Source organism: Osmerus eperlanus, chromosome 23 (assembly GCF_963692335.1).
Source record: "Osmerus eperlanus chromosome 23, fOsmEpe2.1, whole genome shotgun sequence".
NCBI lineage: Eukaryota > Metazoa > Chordata > Actinopteri > Osmeriformes > Osmeridae > Osmerus > Osmerus eperlanus.
In genome coordinates, this window is record NC_085040.1 from 8371223 (window position 1) to 8388696 (window position 17474).

Consider the following 17474-nt stretch of genomic DNA (forward strand, 5'->3'; position numbering starts at 1 on the left):
CACCGTTTGAGGGGGCGGTGGCAAAGCAATAATAAAAAAAAAGAGGGGGCGGTGGCAAATTGCATCGGCGACTCGAAGGCGGAGGCGGCAGAGCATTCTGTCAAAAGCCGTTTACAAAGACACCTTATTCTATGTTAAGGATATCTCTTTAGAAACAACCCGTACCTCAAAAGGCTGACATAACAACACGAGTGGCTTAAACTGAAGTCTAAAATGGATGGTAAGTTTGTTCACAAACTGAGGGGTAAGCGATTGCATTTGTTTCTCATGTAGGAAGACCAGCAACTTGTTTGCGCACTGAGGGAAAGCCCCATACGCCATGGGTATTGCACTACAGCAGGAGGAGTCAGCACCAAATAATGGAGATCACTGTCTTCGAGTTAGCTTGACAGTAGGAAGTTCGGTCTACATCAACACCATTTAATCTTCCTATCAATAATGTGTCTGTCCCTAAAACTGTCGTCTTACAGAATATGTCGTGTTCGGGTTACACTTGATCGTACGAAACAACCTTTAATGTTACGATTTATGCGTAGGCTATTTTTTATCTAAATAGGCTGTCAAGAGGCCTAACCGATTATTTATTTTCAATCACAGAGTTGTCATATGTTGTCGATTTCCCGTCGGCGAGTTATTTAGAAGTTGACTACAATGTAGCCATTTGGGTGGATCACATACCAAATCAATTACTATAAATATAGCCAACTTTTACTACGCAGACTGTACATTGGATACATAGTGGCTAAACGGTGTGTTACGAGAAGTTCTAAGAAATGAACACGAGGAACCACATTTAATAGGCGATTGATTCATTTTTGAAGTAGGCTATTGTCAGCAAGTTGGCTGCAAAATGCTGAAAGTAGGGCGCTGTCTTTTGGCACGTTTTGTTTTTGAGTCCAACAGAAAGACACGCAGAGAAAGTTTAGAAGTTTGTTGAAGTTGAACCCGAAATCGAGGATCTTACTATACGGCATTATACTTTGTTGTGCCTTCTGTTATATAAAGTGGATGTGCCAATTCATTTGATTGTATCATAAACACCTTTCATGTAGGCAGCAGTCGGATGTCTAATCTGTGGAACATAACTTCCTGTTGGGGGCTCTGTCTAATGTTACATTGTGCGGGCTTTTCAAAACAGCGATAAAAAAGGATAAATAAATAATTGGGAGGAAAAAAAGTATCGACAGCAAGCAACAAGTATCTCTTCTTTGTCTTTCACATATATCTGAGCTAGAAATGTAATTTCAGACAATAGAGGGTGGTTGAAAAAACATTAGCCTACCCCTAATACCTTTTATTGTGGTTAGTTTACTATCTACCAGGTGTGTTCTCTCTATCTGTATTCATCCATTATGAGACGAGGAACCAGACTCAAATTCTACTTTTAGTTATGTATTATATAAAGGAGTTGATGTTTTACTACTATTGCTTACCGAACACTCGATATATATATACAGTTTCTTTTGTAATCAAGCAAAAAAACCTGGGTGTTTATTTATGCTGAGTGGCTCTGTCCTGTCTGTTCCCATAGGAATGTATAGATGGGGGCAGGCCCCACTGAACCAAGGTAAGTCTAAGATCATTTAAGATATTGGGTAAATTTGGGTGCAACTTGCCTATCAATTAGCCCTGTATCCTGCATATTCACATGTCTCTCAAGACTGCATACTTTGAACTGATGTTACACAGTGACGTATTTTGACATCCGAGAGATACAAACTGCACAAAATGAACAGATTGGTCAGGGTGACACACACCCTGGTTTACCTCATTCACTGTCTTTCTGGCACTCACAAACCCTTTCCCTTCTCTCTCTCCCTCCCACGATCACTCCACAGGGAATCCCTTCATAGAGATCATAGAACAGCCCAAACAGAGGGGGATGAGGTTTAGGTACAAGTGTGAGGGCCGCTCTGCCGGAAGCATCCCTGGAGAGAAGAGCAATGACACCACCAAGACACACCCCACTATCAAGGTTAGCACCCTATCTGAGTTCACCTCACTCACCTCTCACTCTGTTGGTTTAGTTTACTGTACATGTTGGTTTGTACTTCCTTAGAATGCCACCTTTTTGATACAGGTCACTGTTTCCGGAAAAGTTGTACTGACCTTCAAATAGGACAAACAAAAGAAAAGTGAATCTTTCGATAGAATACCAGGATGTTGTCTGTGCACCTTTTTCTAGAGTTAAATATCAATAACAAATACAAGCTGTGATTTTCATTATGACCTCCCAGTTTACAACTGTCAAACACAGTCAATGTTTTGGGTTTGGGAGTTCCCTACGTAATTCATTAGGGGACTACAGAAGTAGTCTGAAAGTTGTTAGAACTTGGTTACGAATGATACAGTAGGTCTCCTAAGTCCCTGTTAGTGACCTGGCCATAGGTGCTGATATCCAGACTTATTTTGGAGTGAGGGCTTAGTATGCATACATTACATTTACATTTAGTCATTTAGCAGACGCTCTTATCCAGAGCGACTTACAGTAAGTACAGGGACATTCCCCTGAGGTCAATAGGGTTAAGTGCCTTGCCCAGGGACACAACGTCATTTGGCACGGCTGGGATTCGAACCAACAACCTTCTGATTGGTAGCCCGATTCCCTAACCGCTCAGCCATCTGACCCCGTATGGGTTGTGATTGGGTTCTTCTCAGTTCGAGTGGGGTTACAACAAACCATGCCTTGCATCAGACAGGAGGAGAAACATTTTGGGTGCAGTTCTCAAATGAATATATATACTGTAGGTTTACGAATGCATTCCGGTTCTAGATGTTTTGGAGCACTTCGATTAGTGCTATCATGTCCTTATTTCTTATTTCCCTTCCTTTTGAGTTTTGTTTATGTTGAGAGGGAATTGTTGTTGTGAGTAGATTAATTTGGATTGTTGATCTTAATCGCTAACATGTTTTCCTTCCCTCCCTGGCAGGTGCATAACTACAGCGGTCCCCTGCGTGTACGCATCTCCTTGGTAACCAAGGACATTCCGCACAAGCCCCACCCCCACGAGCTGGTTGGGAAAGACTGCAAACATGGCTACTATGAGGCTGACCTGCAGGAGAGACGAGTACACAGGTAGATACAGGAGCGCTTTGTTGGACTGCTCGATTATGGCAAAAATCAGATGGATGAATACTTTGATCAACATTGACATCACGGTTATTTAAAGCAATGACTTATTGACTTTGGAAACGTCATGCATTCATTGAAAACAATTAGTCTTTTTAACGGTGGATTTTCTTGAACTTTATAAACAATTCAACTGAAAAACAAACAACAACAATGTATAAGTTTGTCTCAAAAGTATCACCAGATGGGAAGCCTGATAAAGACAGAGGGATATAAAGGTTTTCAAGTCTCAGCTACAATGTACCAGGCAGGAGGTAGAAAAGGGGAGTTTTTGACAGCGAGCCACTCACTTTTGGGGGGAGGAAACTCATTTTTATTAGAGTGAGTCTGGGCTTTTAAGGAGGGGTGAAAATGCCTAGCTGTAAAGGAAAGTGGTACACAAAGACAAAAGAAGAGCATCATTCTGAAACGGAATGCGGCACAGTAATCGTTATATCTTGATAATCTAGTTTTGATAATCATTTGAAGCCCAAATAGTCACTGAAAATAAAATCTTGATGCCCATCCCTACTGCTTTTTTTGTATGCTTGTGCACTTCTGTAAATATGTCAATATTTACTTCTGTAAATATGTGCTGAACACGGTTTGCAGATACATTTTTGTGTTTGATCCTGGGTTGAATGTGGGAGTTGGTGCTGGTGGTTTTGTGTGTGTGATGAAATGCAAACAAACACAATGTGCTGTGGACCTGCTAATGTCTTCATAAACAGTTAGTCATCCATCTGTGTTATTCCTGGGTGACCAGAGACACAAAAGTGGATCATTTTGTCCTTTTTATCATGGCAAGGTGCACCCTTTTTTGAAGTGAATCATTTTGACTTCAGCCGTGGAGTTTTGTCATGTGCATTCCCTCTGCACTGTCGTTTCACATGTAAACACTGCTTTAAGTTCATGGAGAAAATGCAATAACTTCTAAACGGTTCATTGAATCTCAGTCATGCAGTAAGGCTCGTTCTCGTTCACAAGTTCTCTCTTGATCTGCTTTCAGTTTTCAAAACCTGGGCATTCAGTGTGTGAAGAAAAAGGATGTGACTGAAGCAATTACATGCAGACTTCAGACCCGTAACAACCCCTTCAATAGTAAGGCACACCAACCCAAACACAAACTCGCCAATGTTCAGCAGTTCTCTACCATAACACTAAGACTTCTCAGCCAGCACTGATTTGTGTTTTGTTGGGCTCGGTATTGCGTGAGTGTTTGCTATCCTTAAATGACCTCGCCTGGGGCAGGATGCAGTGTCTTGATACCAGATAAGTGTTTCTAGAATCACAACCACACCCTAACCCTGACCACCCTGTTCATGCACTGTGCTTTGGCTGCAGTTCCTGAGGCTAAGGTGTGGGAAGAGGAGTTTGACCTGAATGCGGCAAGGCTTTGTTTCCAGGCTTCCATAACTCTGGCCACTGGGGAGCTCCTAGCTCTGGAGCCTGTTGTGTCCCAGCCTATCTATGACAACAGTGAGTCTTCAGTCTTACACACACATACACACCAAGCATGCGATAAGGCAGCAGCACTCTCCAATGCACATGCACTCAAACACTAGACACACTCTCTCTCACACACACTCTCTCACACACACACACACACACACACACACACACACACACACACACACGTGTCAAGCTTACAGGAAGTCAGGTACTCACTCTTGACTCTCCATAACACTTTTCTACCTTTCCTACTCCATTGTCTTGTGTTCAACAGGAGCACCCAACACTGCTGAGCTGAAGATTTGCAGAGTCAACCGCAACTCTGGCAGCTGCAGAGGGGGGGATGAAATCTTCCTGCTCTGTGACAAAGTACAAAAAGGTAGTTTCATCCACCCGGTCAAAGAAGTACTCCTTTTTGTCTATGGAATTGTCTGTCCGTTCCAAGATGTCTTTATCTTTATTTTACTATTTTGTGTTGTTAGTGACTTATGCTAACTAGCTAATAATAGTCCCAGACAGTGGCACTGTTCCTCTATTTGATTGAGCTTTTCTCTGAAGTTGCTCTTCTTGGAAAAAGAGCTGTTTGAAAGTGTGGTTTCTTCCTTCCTGATGTGTCCACTTAGTCACCGTGGTGGTTCCCCTACCCGTGCTGTTTTTTGTGAATTACATTTAGTCATTTAGCAGACGGTCTTATCCAGAGCGAATTGCGTTAAAGGTCATATAGGTCATATAACAGGGACTTTTTTCCCTTTGGTCAGAAAAAGTGCTGGGATCCTATTTCTCATTGTGTGTGTTAGTAATGTTAAGCACTGTGGTGGAAGTGGTGTAGTCAGGGTGTAAAGGGGTGTGAGTGATGGGAGTGTGGACAGCAGGGAGGGTTGGCGGGTCGGAGAGAGTCACTGCAGTCTGGTAGCTTCCACAGAAGAAATGTCCTGTTCTCTCCACCTTCCTAACCCTGCCCCCCCCCCCCCCCCCCCCTCCCATCAGAGGACATCGAGGTGCGTTTCTTCCAGGACACTTGGGAGGGGAAGGGAACGTTCTCGCAGGCCGATGTCCACAGACAGGTGGCCATCGTGTTCCGGACGCCACCCTACCATGACACCAACCTGACTGAGCCAGTCAGGGTCCAGATGCAGCTGCGCCGGCCGTCCGACCGCGAGGTCAGCGAGCCCATGGTGTTCCAGTTCCTGCCCTCAGAACAAGGTCAGCTCCTTGTTTGACTACCACGACAGCTTGTTAGGTTACTCTGACATGTGCTTCACATGTTTGAGATTGGTTTAATCCACATCTTTTAAGATGAAACATGACTAAATGAGTACAGGTCATTGGTATTACTGTAAGTTTTACATTATGTTTGACAGGATTGTTTTCTTTCACATTGTAGATGAGTACAGGCTGATACAAAAGAGAAAACGAACACAGGGATTATTTCAGAATATGAAACTGGTGCCCATGATACCTGGTAGGTTTCTAGAAGCATCTCCTACTGTCTCTTTACCTTCAAACAATTGACCTCTGAGTAATGAATGTTTATATTGTTTGTAAAAGTGTGTTTATTATTTCAGCACCGATGCCAGCAGAGAGTCCCATGGCCCATGGAAAGCGAACACAGGGAATATTCCCGAATGTGAAACCAGGGGCCACGATGCCTGGTAAGTTTCATTCTACTTGTCTCTTTACATTTACATTTAGTCATTTAGCAGACGCTCTTATCCAGAGCGACTTACAGTAAGTACAGGGACATTCCCCCCGAGGCAAGTAGGGTGAAGTGCCTTGCCCAAGGACACAACGTCATTTGGCACAGCCGGGAATCGAACTGGCAACCTTATGATTACTGGCCCGATTCCCTCACCGCTCAGCCACCTGACTCCTCTTTACCTTAAAACGATTTTATTATGAATGTTTGTAAGTGTGTGTGTGTGTGTGTGTTTTATGATTTCAGCGCCCATGCCAACAGAAAGTCCCATGGCCAGGAGACCAGTCACTGTAAAGCCTCCGGTCACAAGTGTTCAACCTGGTAAACCTTTCTTCTCTCCTAACCGTCGAAACGGTCATTTGTTTTCATCATCTGCTGGTCAAACTAGCAGATCCGAGTCACAAATCATCTTCTGACAGGGTTCACGTGTGATTCATGAAACGTTGTATCTTGTAAATCCCAGTGCAAAAATGATTGGGCGGTGATAAATGTGGTGGCTGAAAACAATCGTCAATTAAATATCATGCCCCTATATATTCTCGGTTTAGAGGCAGGTTTAGAGGCACTGCCCCTAGAGTTTACAACATGGAGATGCGTAATATGTACTAGAAGAGAAACTGATCCAACCTCAAAATAGAAACACTTACCAAGTCCAATTGAACCAACTGGGAATAGAAATTGACTTAATAGCGGAAGCTCTCGATAAAAGATACCTGCAGTGCTGTCCCAAAGAATCCTTTCCTGTTTTAGGGGCGGGTACAGGTCTTCTAACTTGTCAGACGCGGATCTGCCATTAGTGAGATTTACTGAATGTCAAGGCTTTTGTTGTGACTGAATAACCATCTATACTTTTACATTGCATATCGGTTAGCCTACTCATTTATTTAATAGTTTCATTTTAATTACTTGTAATTAAGTCACCAGTGCTTCAAATGAATCTTACACCACCAAGTATCAACCCTATGAATTGCAAATCATTTGAAAGTAGCTATTTATTTTAGGGATATATGACACATAATCGATTTAAACCTTAACCCTTGTGTTATCTTCGGGTCATTCTGACCCATCAGTCATTGTGACCCACCGTTGTATTGCGACAACTTTACAGCATACAAAAAGAAAGTGAGGAATTTTCTTTTAACCGTCGGGCTGTCTCAGACCCCCCACTTTGCGAAGGTTAAAAGAAAATGCTATTTATTGTTTTTCTATTGGGTAAAATTGGGTAAACACAACGATGGTTCGTTGTGAACCTTTGGGTCATGTGACCCGAAGGCAGCACAAGGGTTAAAAAAACGTTTTGCTATAGGCCTACGCTACATATTTTTAAGTGATGAATGTGTGGCTGCATATGCTTAGATGCCAGTGAATACATTCCAACTGCACCAAAAGTTGCCGCTGACTGGAAGACTTGTCAGCTACGCAAATTGAGACTTGACAACACTCGCGTCTGATAAATGCCGAGCTCTGCACAGAAATGACCAAATGTCCAGTTTTCTGTCGGAAATGAGGGCCATTGTGCTATAGTTGTTGTGTTTGTCAGTGTCAAAGAAGCTGAGTTTCATAGAGTTGGACGAAGGGGACAGAGATCAGGCTGTGAAAGTGAGGCCTTGTGTTTTTGCCTCTCAGGTGTGAACCCAGTGGTGTCCGGTGGTACCATCCCTTCAGCGAAGAACCTGTCCTGCTTCAACCTGCAGCCAGGCCACCTGTTCTCAAACCAGCCAGAGGTCGCACCTGCTACCACCAATCAGACATGGAATTTCCTTAGTAGCCTCACTCTAGACTCCCAGCCCAAAGCTACGCCGGTGTCCAGTTACTCCACCCAGGTCCGGGCGTCGGCTGCGGAGGCCTCCACAACCCAGGCCTACCCCACTGTCAACTTCATGGATATCCCCGGGTTCTCCTTCTGCACCTTTTCCTCTGAGCCCCAGGTCAACATGCCCCAAAAAGGGCCCAGCGTGGGGGACAACCCAGAACTCAGGTTTGATGCTGAAGATCTGTGTGAGTTCCCCAGTTTTGACGTTGGTTCCCAGGGCAACCTGGAAAGCCTCAATATGGATGACGTCCGCGCTCTGCTGGAGGGCCAAGTGGAAGCGCAGGGCAATGCCTCCGCCTTCTCTCAGGCATCGTCCCAGCCAAGCTCCTCCGCCCTCCAGAACAGCAGCGTGCAGAACCCAGGCGATCCAGCGTCCAATACCGGTGGCTTCCCCTACATGAACTACCCCAACAGCATTGTCAGTCTGCTCCAAGACAATGGCATGATGGACACTTTCCCTGGCCCCGCCGTTCAGCCGGTCTCCTTGGAGGACCAAGACTGTTTCAGCTCCATTGACGAGGAGCGTCTTATGTCCATTTTCAGCGATCCGCATGCAGGTTTTGTGTCTGGAAACTAACCTACTTAAAGGTTGTCCTTTTCCCCCCTCACAGATTCATAAGTCTTCAAATGATTCAGGAACTTTGTCCCTTGAGACCCAATTCAGCTCCACTTTCTTTGTAATGTAAATAGAAACCAAGGAAAAAACAATTGGTGGTTAACTTGGTGTGCCACTTTTGTGACATTAATATTTTTTATTTTGATACCTGAAGTACCTTTCTGATACTAATTGGACAGTGGTGATAGTGGGACACAGCTTTATTGGTCAGTTTGCCATGGATGGTGAAACACAAGGATGAACTGCATGAACTGGAATGTCACCATGAAAACTGTCAAACCTTATAATGCCCCTAAACTGGGTTCTATTTGAACATTGCACAGTGGTGCCATGTGATGCATCTAATATTCAGGAGTGATATTCACTCTGGTCCTTGAAGACCCAGTCGTTAAAGTTTGCAATAGTGCCTTCACAGTTTTGTACTTTACATTTATATTAAAACAAGAGTAATAGTGATCGGATATACCAAAGCACCTTCTGTGTGTTTTGTTTGTCCACAAAGTAGATATTGTGGCCTTTCAAGACAAAGACTTTGAGACAAACAAGCTATCACAAAACTGAAACTGTTATATTGTCACAGGAAGCAATTAAAACATTTGCTTGTCAACAATTGCACTTCTTTGAAAGATCATCCATGAAACACCATACCAAACCACTGTCAGACAGGAAGCTCTTAGAAAATAATAATTTCCCAAATTTACTTTAAATTGTATGGTTAGAGTTATACTATCTGTATGCTATTGTTAGATTGCTTTTTATGTACAAGTCGGAAAACGTATACTGTGCATTAGTTGGGTTAACTGTGCTACTGTGTTCGGAGGGCAGATTTGTAGATATTCTTCAGCTTTAGTGGTCCAAAAACATTGGAATGATTGTTTTAAAACCAAATATTTTTCAGATAGCATTTTTTTTCAAGCACTAGAGATGGGGTGTATAGTTATGTCTTGGTATAAGAAAGCATTACCACCATTTTCTATCTTTTAAATCCGAGGACACTGAAGGTTGTATATAAATATCACCTTAAACTCATGGATGTTGTCTTTTCTGTTGTTGTACGTTGTAATATGTACACATACAAAGTACAGAACACAGATCGTCACCTAGGCTAAGTAAAGAAGTTCTAACTAAAAACATATAGCACAATTCACATTTCAGTACACATATAAAAACATACTTTCTGTAAATGTAAAATGATCTACAAATGTAGTAAATGCACTGACTTACTATAAAGACTCAATATAGATTGTTTTTCAATTTTTTTGATATGCTCATATTGTTCAATTAATCATAGATGCTCCTATCAAGTGTTTCTGTTCAAGGTCAGTTTTTAATCCAAAACATATTTAGCTAGTGAAGCTTCCTTATCATTAATTGATGAAAGTGTAAGACCCTGTATGTGACAAATAAAATTATAACAATCTAAAAGCTGGCATTGGTTATGATTTACATCCCTATATAGGTTGGTAATAAGACAGATCAACTTCAAAAGTCAACTTTATTTGGCACTTAAGTAAATTTGTAAAAAGGTCAAACTTTACATTATTTAGAAATAACTCAAACAAGAGCATTCAAAGCCATTAACATATTAAAAGCATAATTGAGTGAACGCAAAGTAAAACTTTTTGGTTTTAATTTGTTTAACAAATTGTAAAACAAAGGTAAATTTGTTGAAATCCCCTCACAACACTTGGACCAGATACCAGAATATTGGCAATGGTACCTATCTTTGTTGTTGACACACATTATATTGAGGAAATGAGGCAGACGTGGACTTTGTTCCACACAATCAGATACTCTTCAGAATGAGTAAATGTGTTTGTAAGTGTAAGCTATTATTTACAGGAAGTAGCCTAGCCTACGGTGTGCTGCCTTCGGGTCATTGTGACCCACTTTTTGCACCCCGACGGTGGGTCACATTGACCTGAAGGCAGCACAAAATCCCACTCGCTGGGGGGCAATTAACTGAAACCAAAAATTTCAGTCAGTACAGCACCACTACCAATGAAACGTGCCTGTTGTAGAACTGCTTATTCCTCCTAGCAGCCCTAAGTGACCTCCAGGTTGGTAATTTTGTTGACAACGTGAGAGCGCCTGGGCACACACTTAAGGTCGAACTTGCTTTCGAATATGGTAGGACTAAGATTCCAGCGGTTATTGCGGTATATGCCCAGGTGCGTGTACACATCAGGCTTATAGGAGATAAAACACTTCACCCCTGTGGCCCTAATGACAGTGTCTAGCCTCATCACCTGGTTATCGTCTGTAAAGTTCTTGTTGTAGACACAGATGACGTGTCTTGGGTTCTTTGGGTCCTGAGTGCTTACTTTAGCACAGTCGATCTCCCCTTCTAGTGCTGCTCGAGTTATGCCCTCCCATGCATGGTCCACCTTGAATCCAGATTCCAAGTGTATTAGCCATTTTCCTTTGAGCACATTGTGGTTCAGTGCCAGCTCTTTCACCGTCTGGAAGTTGACCGGCCTGCCGCTCTCAAGCAAACAATCCCAACTCTCCAGAAGGCTGTCAACATCTCCAGAGCTGCTATAATAGTCTGGTCCTCTTATACAGATCCACCCCACAGGGCCTCTACCACCGTCTTCATCCCCATAACGGGACACCTGTGAGGGCTTGTTAGTTTCCAGCCAGCTCTCAAACTTTGCTCTGGGGGTTTTGCGAGCGTCAAATGTAATCCAAGGGTCCATGTCAGCAGCCAGAGACTCTGCGGCGTAGATCTCGGCAGTGAAGGGTTCACACTTCTCCACCTGATCCCCGGCAGAAACATCTTCGTCTTCCATTGCGTTGTCAATAATGCAGTGGTTTTCACGGTGGACTACTGATAGGTTATGGTTCTTCTAGGTCCAACGTGTTACTGTTGATAAGCAGACATTAGGTGTGGCATATAGGCTCATAAAAAAACATGCTAGAGCTACAGGCAAGCTTGCAGACGCAGATTAAGTCGTTTTTTAAAATAATACTTTTTCATAACTATCTGATCTTCGATCAGCTATCATGTGTTTACTATGTTACCTACTAGAAGACTAGCCAAGTAATTGGTTGTTGCCTTGGTATGCAAGCTCTACAGAACAAAGCTAATCTAATTGCATGCACCAAAGGTCCAGATTCGATTATTAAAAAATGAAATACCTGCCAACAACGAAGCAAACTTACATATAGATGTTATCCAGTGTTTGTAGTTGTTTTGAATTAGCTAGTCAGCAGATAATTTCAACTCATGCCGCCATGATTGATTCTATTTCGGTGAATAAACTTTATTGTACAACCCCAGAATGACACATAACAGAACTCAAAACCATTAAAATGTCACTTAATTAGAATGTTATTAAACATTTATTTACATTTTATATGAACATTAAGACTCAAAAACAGTCCTAAAAATAAAAACATTTAGTTTGTTTTTGTCAAGTCTAGAGCTCATTTCACCCCGAATTTTACGGCACTTGAGACCCAGCGGAAACAAGCTTTCGGTATACGGGCTATGTGCTAACCAGCTAGCTAGCTACAGGGCTGTAAAGTAGAGGTGGAGATTGTGTCAAAACGGAATATATAGGTATATTTTTTATTATCTAGCCAGATTATTCTATAATGCCCAGTAAAAAGAAGAAATATAACGCTCGATTCCCTCCGGTAAGTCGACTGGTTGCTGATCTGATAACTGACGTGGAAAGTACGGTATATAGACTTGCTAATGCCTTGATGGTTGTCGGTTGTTTGTTGTAGCTAGAGGCTAGCTAGCTCTACCGGCTAGGTTGGCATATTAGCAGTTATCTTGTAGTGCTAGCAGCTAACGCAGAGCACCAAGCTGCACCATGAACTGGGATTTGGCCTTCATCGCTAGCCAGCATGTTAGCGAGCTATGCGAGTTAGCTTGCTACGTGAAGTTGTTCTGCCATCTGGCTTTCCGGGTATATTATGTTTAAACACAAGGCGTGAACAAACAACTTGATTAGTGATTATTACGCTAGTTAATGATGCTGGAGTGGAATTTGAACACCCTTTCAAAGTGACTGCTTAGACAACTTTTTCATTGTTATTATTAGCATTTACTAGTAAGCCAGTTATGTGCTAAGATGGCTGAGATAGACTGAGGATCCCACGTTCACACGGGTTATGTTTTAATCAGCTAACTTGTTGACTTTCAACAAGGTCATCGTTGTAGTCATGATCAGGTTGAATAATGGCCATACGTTGCCATGCCTAGACACAAGCGAATGGCAGAAAGAGCTTAGCTTGCATTGCAAGTCTATGACTTTGACATCTTCGTCCAATGATAGACAAGATACCCATTTGCTTTTACCATCAGCCTGACCAAAACGAAGTGTAAGTGATCCAACTCACTGATCTCCTCCTATTCCAGGCAAGGATTAAGAAGATTATGCAGACTGATGAGGAAATAGGCAAAGTGGCTGCAGCAGTTCCTGTCATCATATGTATCCTTTGCAGCGTTTGTGAGGTCTTTTGATTATTGTTGTCAAAGCTCATTCACGTGTCATTGGTGTGCACATGGAAACGACTGGGTAAAAGTAAGTCATATATCTCCCTTTTTCCTTAATGTAAACATCAGCACGAGCCCTTGAGCTTTTCTTGGAATCACTCCTTACAAAAGCCTGTCAAGTCACCCAGTCGCGGAATGCTAAAACAATGACCACGTCACACCTGTAAGACCTGCAACCTGTCTGTTTTTGTTGTGCCAGAAACTAGTCCTATTAATATCCTATTTATCATTGATTATTTTTTACTCTGTAGATGAGTTGTATGTACCTTATTTGGAGGTTGGGAACCCTAATCGATTCTTCAGTGACACTTTGTGAAACTGTTAGTCTCCAGGCTTGACCATGGTGTCCTAACCAGGCTTTGCATGTGCACAGAAAACAGTGCATTGAGCTGGAACAGCAGTTTGACTTCTTGAAGGACCTGGTTGCAGCCGTGCCAGACATGCAAGGCGAGGGAGAGGACAACCATGCGGAGGGAGGGGACAAGGTGGCCCGCAGGTATGGATAGTTTCACATGCCTGTCTCGGGAAATGGCCACCAGTTCCTGGGACGAAGCAAGCCTCGATATCAGACTTGCTGTTGTTGTTTTTACACACAAGAATTGTTTATCTCCGTCGCCCAGAGGGCGGAAACCAGGGTCAAGTCGCAAGAATGGTGGAGCAGGCTCCAAGGGGAAGGACAAGAAGCTGTCGGGCACAGAGTCTGAACAAGAGGTCGATATCATTCATAACATTGTTACAATGCAATAATCAGAAAACAAGTTAGTAGCCTAGAGCAGTGGATCTCAACCCTGGTCCTCAGGGACCCCCTGTCCTGCATGTTTTAGATGTTCCCCTCTTCCAACACACCCGATTCAAATGAATGGTCGTTACCCGGCTTCTGCAGAGCTAGATAACAACCATACATTTGAATCAGGTGTGTTGGAGCACGGAAACATCTAAAACCTGCAGGATAGGGGTTCCTGAGGACCAGGGTTGAAGACCACTGGCCTTGATTGACACAGGGCTACACTGGGCTTAAGAAGTACACAGAGCAACAACAAAGCATAGCCTAACGTTTTCATCAGTATTTTTGTTTTTAAACCTTGCTTGTTGTAGTTGTTGTGAGGTCTGCTTTGAGTGGAGACTAGGGGTGAGGTGTGAGGAACGCTCACTCTTGTTTCTGTTGCCATGGGAACAGGATGACTCAGAGGACAGCGAGACGGAGGAAGAGGAGGATGGGTCTCAGTCAAGCACAAACCTACAGCCAGCTTCACGCTTCCACAGGTACAACACACGTGTTATGTCACATAACATACAAAGGAACATTTTTGGCATGTTTAGAATGCTGAGAAGACATGGGATGGGTTTAGAATGCTGAGAAGACATGGGATGGGTTTAGAATGCTGAGAAGACATGGGATGGGACTTAAAAGGGCCAAAGGTGAGAGTGCGTGTTTGAATGTGTGACTGAGTGAGTCTTCTATTCCGAAACACATTTCCATGTTGAAAACACCAAGAATAACATGCCACAAACGTCAAAGTTGCTGGGAGACCTTGCACTCAGTCGAGACCAAGTTGTTAGGGGGGAACTGGATAGGTTAAAGTTGAAAGGATCGCTCACTCAAAGTCGCTGCTTGCAGTGCTTTGTGTGAGTAGAACAAGTGTCATATAACTAACGTCGACATCATTAATCATTTTCACTTTCCGCCTGTGCCAACACAGCCCCGACATGCCACCTCAGTACCTCCACGTCGGCAGCGCACAGGGTGCCCAGCCTATGCCCATGCCCCTGGGCTCCTTCGCCCCTCACCCTTCGCTGATGGGCACAGCGCCCCCACCTCCAGCCCCCATGCCGCACAAAGAGGAGGAGGATGACGACGACGAAGATTATGACTCTTAGCTCCCCCCCCCCCCTCCCCCACCAACTCTTTTACATTTTATTTCCTCCTACGTTGTTCTTATCGAGGCTGCACTGAGGAGGGGCGGGGTGGGGGGGCGGGAGGGGGGGGTTGACACTGAGGTATCGCAGCCCCGTTGCAAGGAGAAAAGCCCACAACAGCTGGCAGACACAGGCGTGTAGCCTAGTCAAGACAAAGACCCTGCAGAAGACGAGTCATCAGTTGTGTATTAAGTGTTTTAATTTTCTTTATCTTTTTTTTTTTTTTTATTTGATCAATTCTTGTTTTATTGTGGAAAGAAAAGAAAAAAACAATGAACCCGTTTTTTTTTTTTTTTAAGACGTGTCGGTTGTTCTATTCTGACTTAAAAATGTATGTTTTGATAGACCCACTTTGATAGACCCACCCCCTCACCTCTCATTCAGACAGGACAAGTTATGAGTCCCTCATGTAGTTTGCACTTTGGTTTTTCTCTCGTCTCGCTCCAGTTTCCAGTATCAGACTTTAGTGGTGTTCAAAGAACATATCACTAGCTCCTTGTGAATGTCAGTATTGGCCTCAGGTTGGTAGCAAGACAAGCATTAACCTTACAGCTTTAAATATATACTATACATGCAAAAACATCTACTCTAGATTAGTTCAGGAGAAACCGTTAAATGTATTTGAAAGTGATCAGCACTTGAATAAGGGAAGGCGATGTCCTAAGATTGTCTAAGGAATCATTTCATCACTGGGATATGGGATAAGAATCTGGATTTTATGGATACTGATTAAGTTGGTTTAGATTTAAGGTACTTGAACAATGGAGGAACTTCACTACCAGGTTTAAATCAAGACTAGGCTAAATGTTTGCCATAGACACCAGTCCATAAGGTGTAGGCCCTGCTTTCAAGCTTAAATAGATCACCTATAGGTAGTCCATTTGTTAGTTTAAGGCCCTAGGACCCTAGAAGCAATAAAGCAATGAGATGTATTTTACTCTGGGTTGTGTAACTTCAGCATTATTCACATTAGTTTCCCTTTTAAGACACAGTTTTTATGAAGTTCCATGGGTCCTAGTGAATACATCAACCTCACCTCAAATGTCAACCATATCCATAATATCATATAACAACAAACTTGGTAATCTATTTAATTTTTTGGGTTTCTGTTTATTTTTATGATGACGAAAATGCTTCTAAAATTATGAATGATATTCCTTTGTGTCCCCAAGCCCCAATCAGCCACAACTCTTTACATTGAAGACAAAAGGTATCTGTGTTGTGCTGGCTGTGATGTCAAAAGATGAGATGGATTCTGTGATTCTCCCTTTAGATTCTAACTTTGTTTTTAAAGTTACCCCCCCACCCCTTCCCCTCCTTCACCTATTATTTGCCAAGTTTTGGACCGTTATGCCCCCTTTTTGAATCAAATTTTCCTCCGTATTTCATGTTAATTTTTCTCTCTTTTAGATTGTTTTAATGTACGCATTTAAAACAGAAGAAGGATAGGGCCTGCTACTCTGTCGGTCTTGATATTAATTAGTTTCAAGGTAGGCAGTCAGAATTGATGCTGTATGTAAAACTTTTAACATTCTTTTTATTTTGTATGAGTGAAATAAAGTTCGAATTTCAATAAAACACAGGTCAACTTGTTTTGGTTTATTTTCATGAGATGTTTCCCACCAAGCATATCAATGACATGAATCACAGTGGAATGTGTGATGATTGTGCCGGCTCATTTGGCACCTGAGTGAAACATTGCACCAGAGTTTCACAGTAGTGGAACAGTCTTTGTTTTCAGCCACACTGCGGCCCACAGTCCTTACAGGCCTCTCTGACTGTGGCATGGAAAAGCTTGTTTATCAATGAATCTGGCTTTACTGTAGGACTGTGGCATATTTTCCTACCCTATTGTTACTTGTAAAGGATGCGATACACGAGAGGTGTGTCGAGATTTCAAAAACAAATCATACAGTATTTTCAAGCATAGCTTAAGTGTAATGAGAGTTTTGTCGTGAATTTACTATTAGATATTGCTGTAGCATGCTCTCCCCTATTCAAGCCCTGGCACTTATTTCTGAGTGGGGTATTATGATTTGACAGCGCACTACCCCCACCTCCACACAAAGACACACTGACACACCTACCCTCCTCATAGCACCCAGACTCCTTCTGCCTCAGAGTTTGGTTTAACAGAGTAAATGTAGCAGTCCCATCTCTCAGTCACCGGGCTGCAAAAACAACTGCATCCTTCCTGCACAAGCGATGAGTCAGCAGCACTGGGGAGGGGGCTAGAGGGACGAAGGGGATGAGGGGACAGTTTGTGTGGATGTGTGTGGGGTGGGGTGGGTTGACTTGACTTTAGGAGGTGGCAGACCAACAAACGCCCACCGTTGGGGCAGGGGAGCCATCAAAAGACCA

General features: G+C 42.9%; 3 protein-coding genes and 1 long non-coding RNA gene across 6 annotated transcripts in view; 2 read left to right on the plus strand and 2 right to left on the minus strand.

The window, feature by feature from the left end:
• Positions 1–72: 72 nt before the first annotated feature.
• On the plus strand, positions 73–10111 carry rela (v-rel avian reticuloendotheliosis viral oncogene homolog A). The gene is made up of 12 exons (XM_062449243.1): positions 73–220; positions 1532–1567; positions 1839–1975; positions 2931–3076; positions 4119–4210; positions 4454–4588; positions 4836–4940; positions 5549–5764; positions 5946–6023; positions 6127–6213; positions 6504–6578; positions 7884–10111. The coding sequence occupies exons 1-12, from the start codon at positions 214–216 to the stop codon at positions 8645–8647; spliced, it is 1878 nt and encodes a 625-aa protein (XP_062305227.1). The 5' UTR covers positions 73–213; the 3' UTR covers positions 8648–10111.
• Positions 10112–10162: 51 nt separating this feature from the next.
• The window catches only part of LOC134009869 (uncharacterized), a 636131-nt gene continuing 628819 nt past the window's right edge, over positions 10163–17474 (minus strand). The window contains exon 2 of the long non-coding RNA XR_009928276.1: positions 10163–10406. This is a non-coding gene — a long non-coding RNA (uncharacterized LOC134009869). The remainder of the gene's footprint in view (positions 10407–17474) is intronic.
• On the minus strand, positions 10446–11956 carry c23h11orf68 (chromosome 23 C11orf68 homolog). Of its 2 annotated transcripts, none has more exons than XM_062449324.1 (2): positions 11852–11956; positions 10446–11552 (listed from the first exon to the last, which is right to left on the minus strand). In XM_062449324.1, the coding sequence occupies exon 2, from the start codon at positions 11476–11478 to the stop codon at positions 10732–10734; it is 747 nt and encodes a 248-aa protein (XP_062305308.1). In that variant the 5' UTR covers positions 11479–11552; positions 11852–11956; the 3' UTR covers positions 10446–10731. The 2 variants fall into 2 exon arrangements, with proteins under 2 accessions (XP_062305308.1, XP_062305310.1); XM_062449326.1 differs by having other exon boundaries at positions 11828–11933.
• Positions 12166–16706, plus strand: drap1 (DR1-associated protein 1 (negative cofactor 2 alpha)). Of its 2 annotated transcripts, none has more exons than XM_062449719.1 (7): positions 12166–12328; positions 13059–13131; positions 13266–13359; positions 13570–13692; positions 13817–13907; positions 14374–14459; positions 14897–16706. In XM_062449719.1, exons 1-7 carry the CDS (start codon positions 12287–12289, stop codon positions 15072–15074), a joined length of 687 nt encoding a protein of 228 aa, XP_062305703.1. In that variant the 5' UTR covers positions 12166–12286; the 3' UTR covers positions 15075–16706. The 2 variants fall into 2 exon arrangements, with proteins under 2 accessions (XP_062305703.1, XP_062305704.1); XM_062449720.1 differs by having other exon boundaries at positions 12189–12328; positions 13005–13131.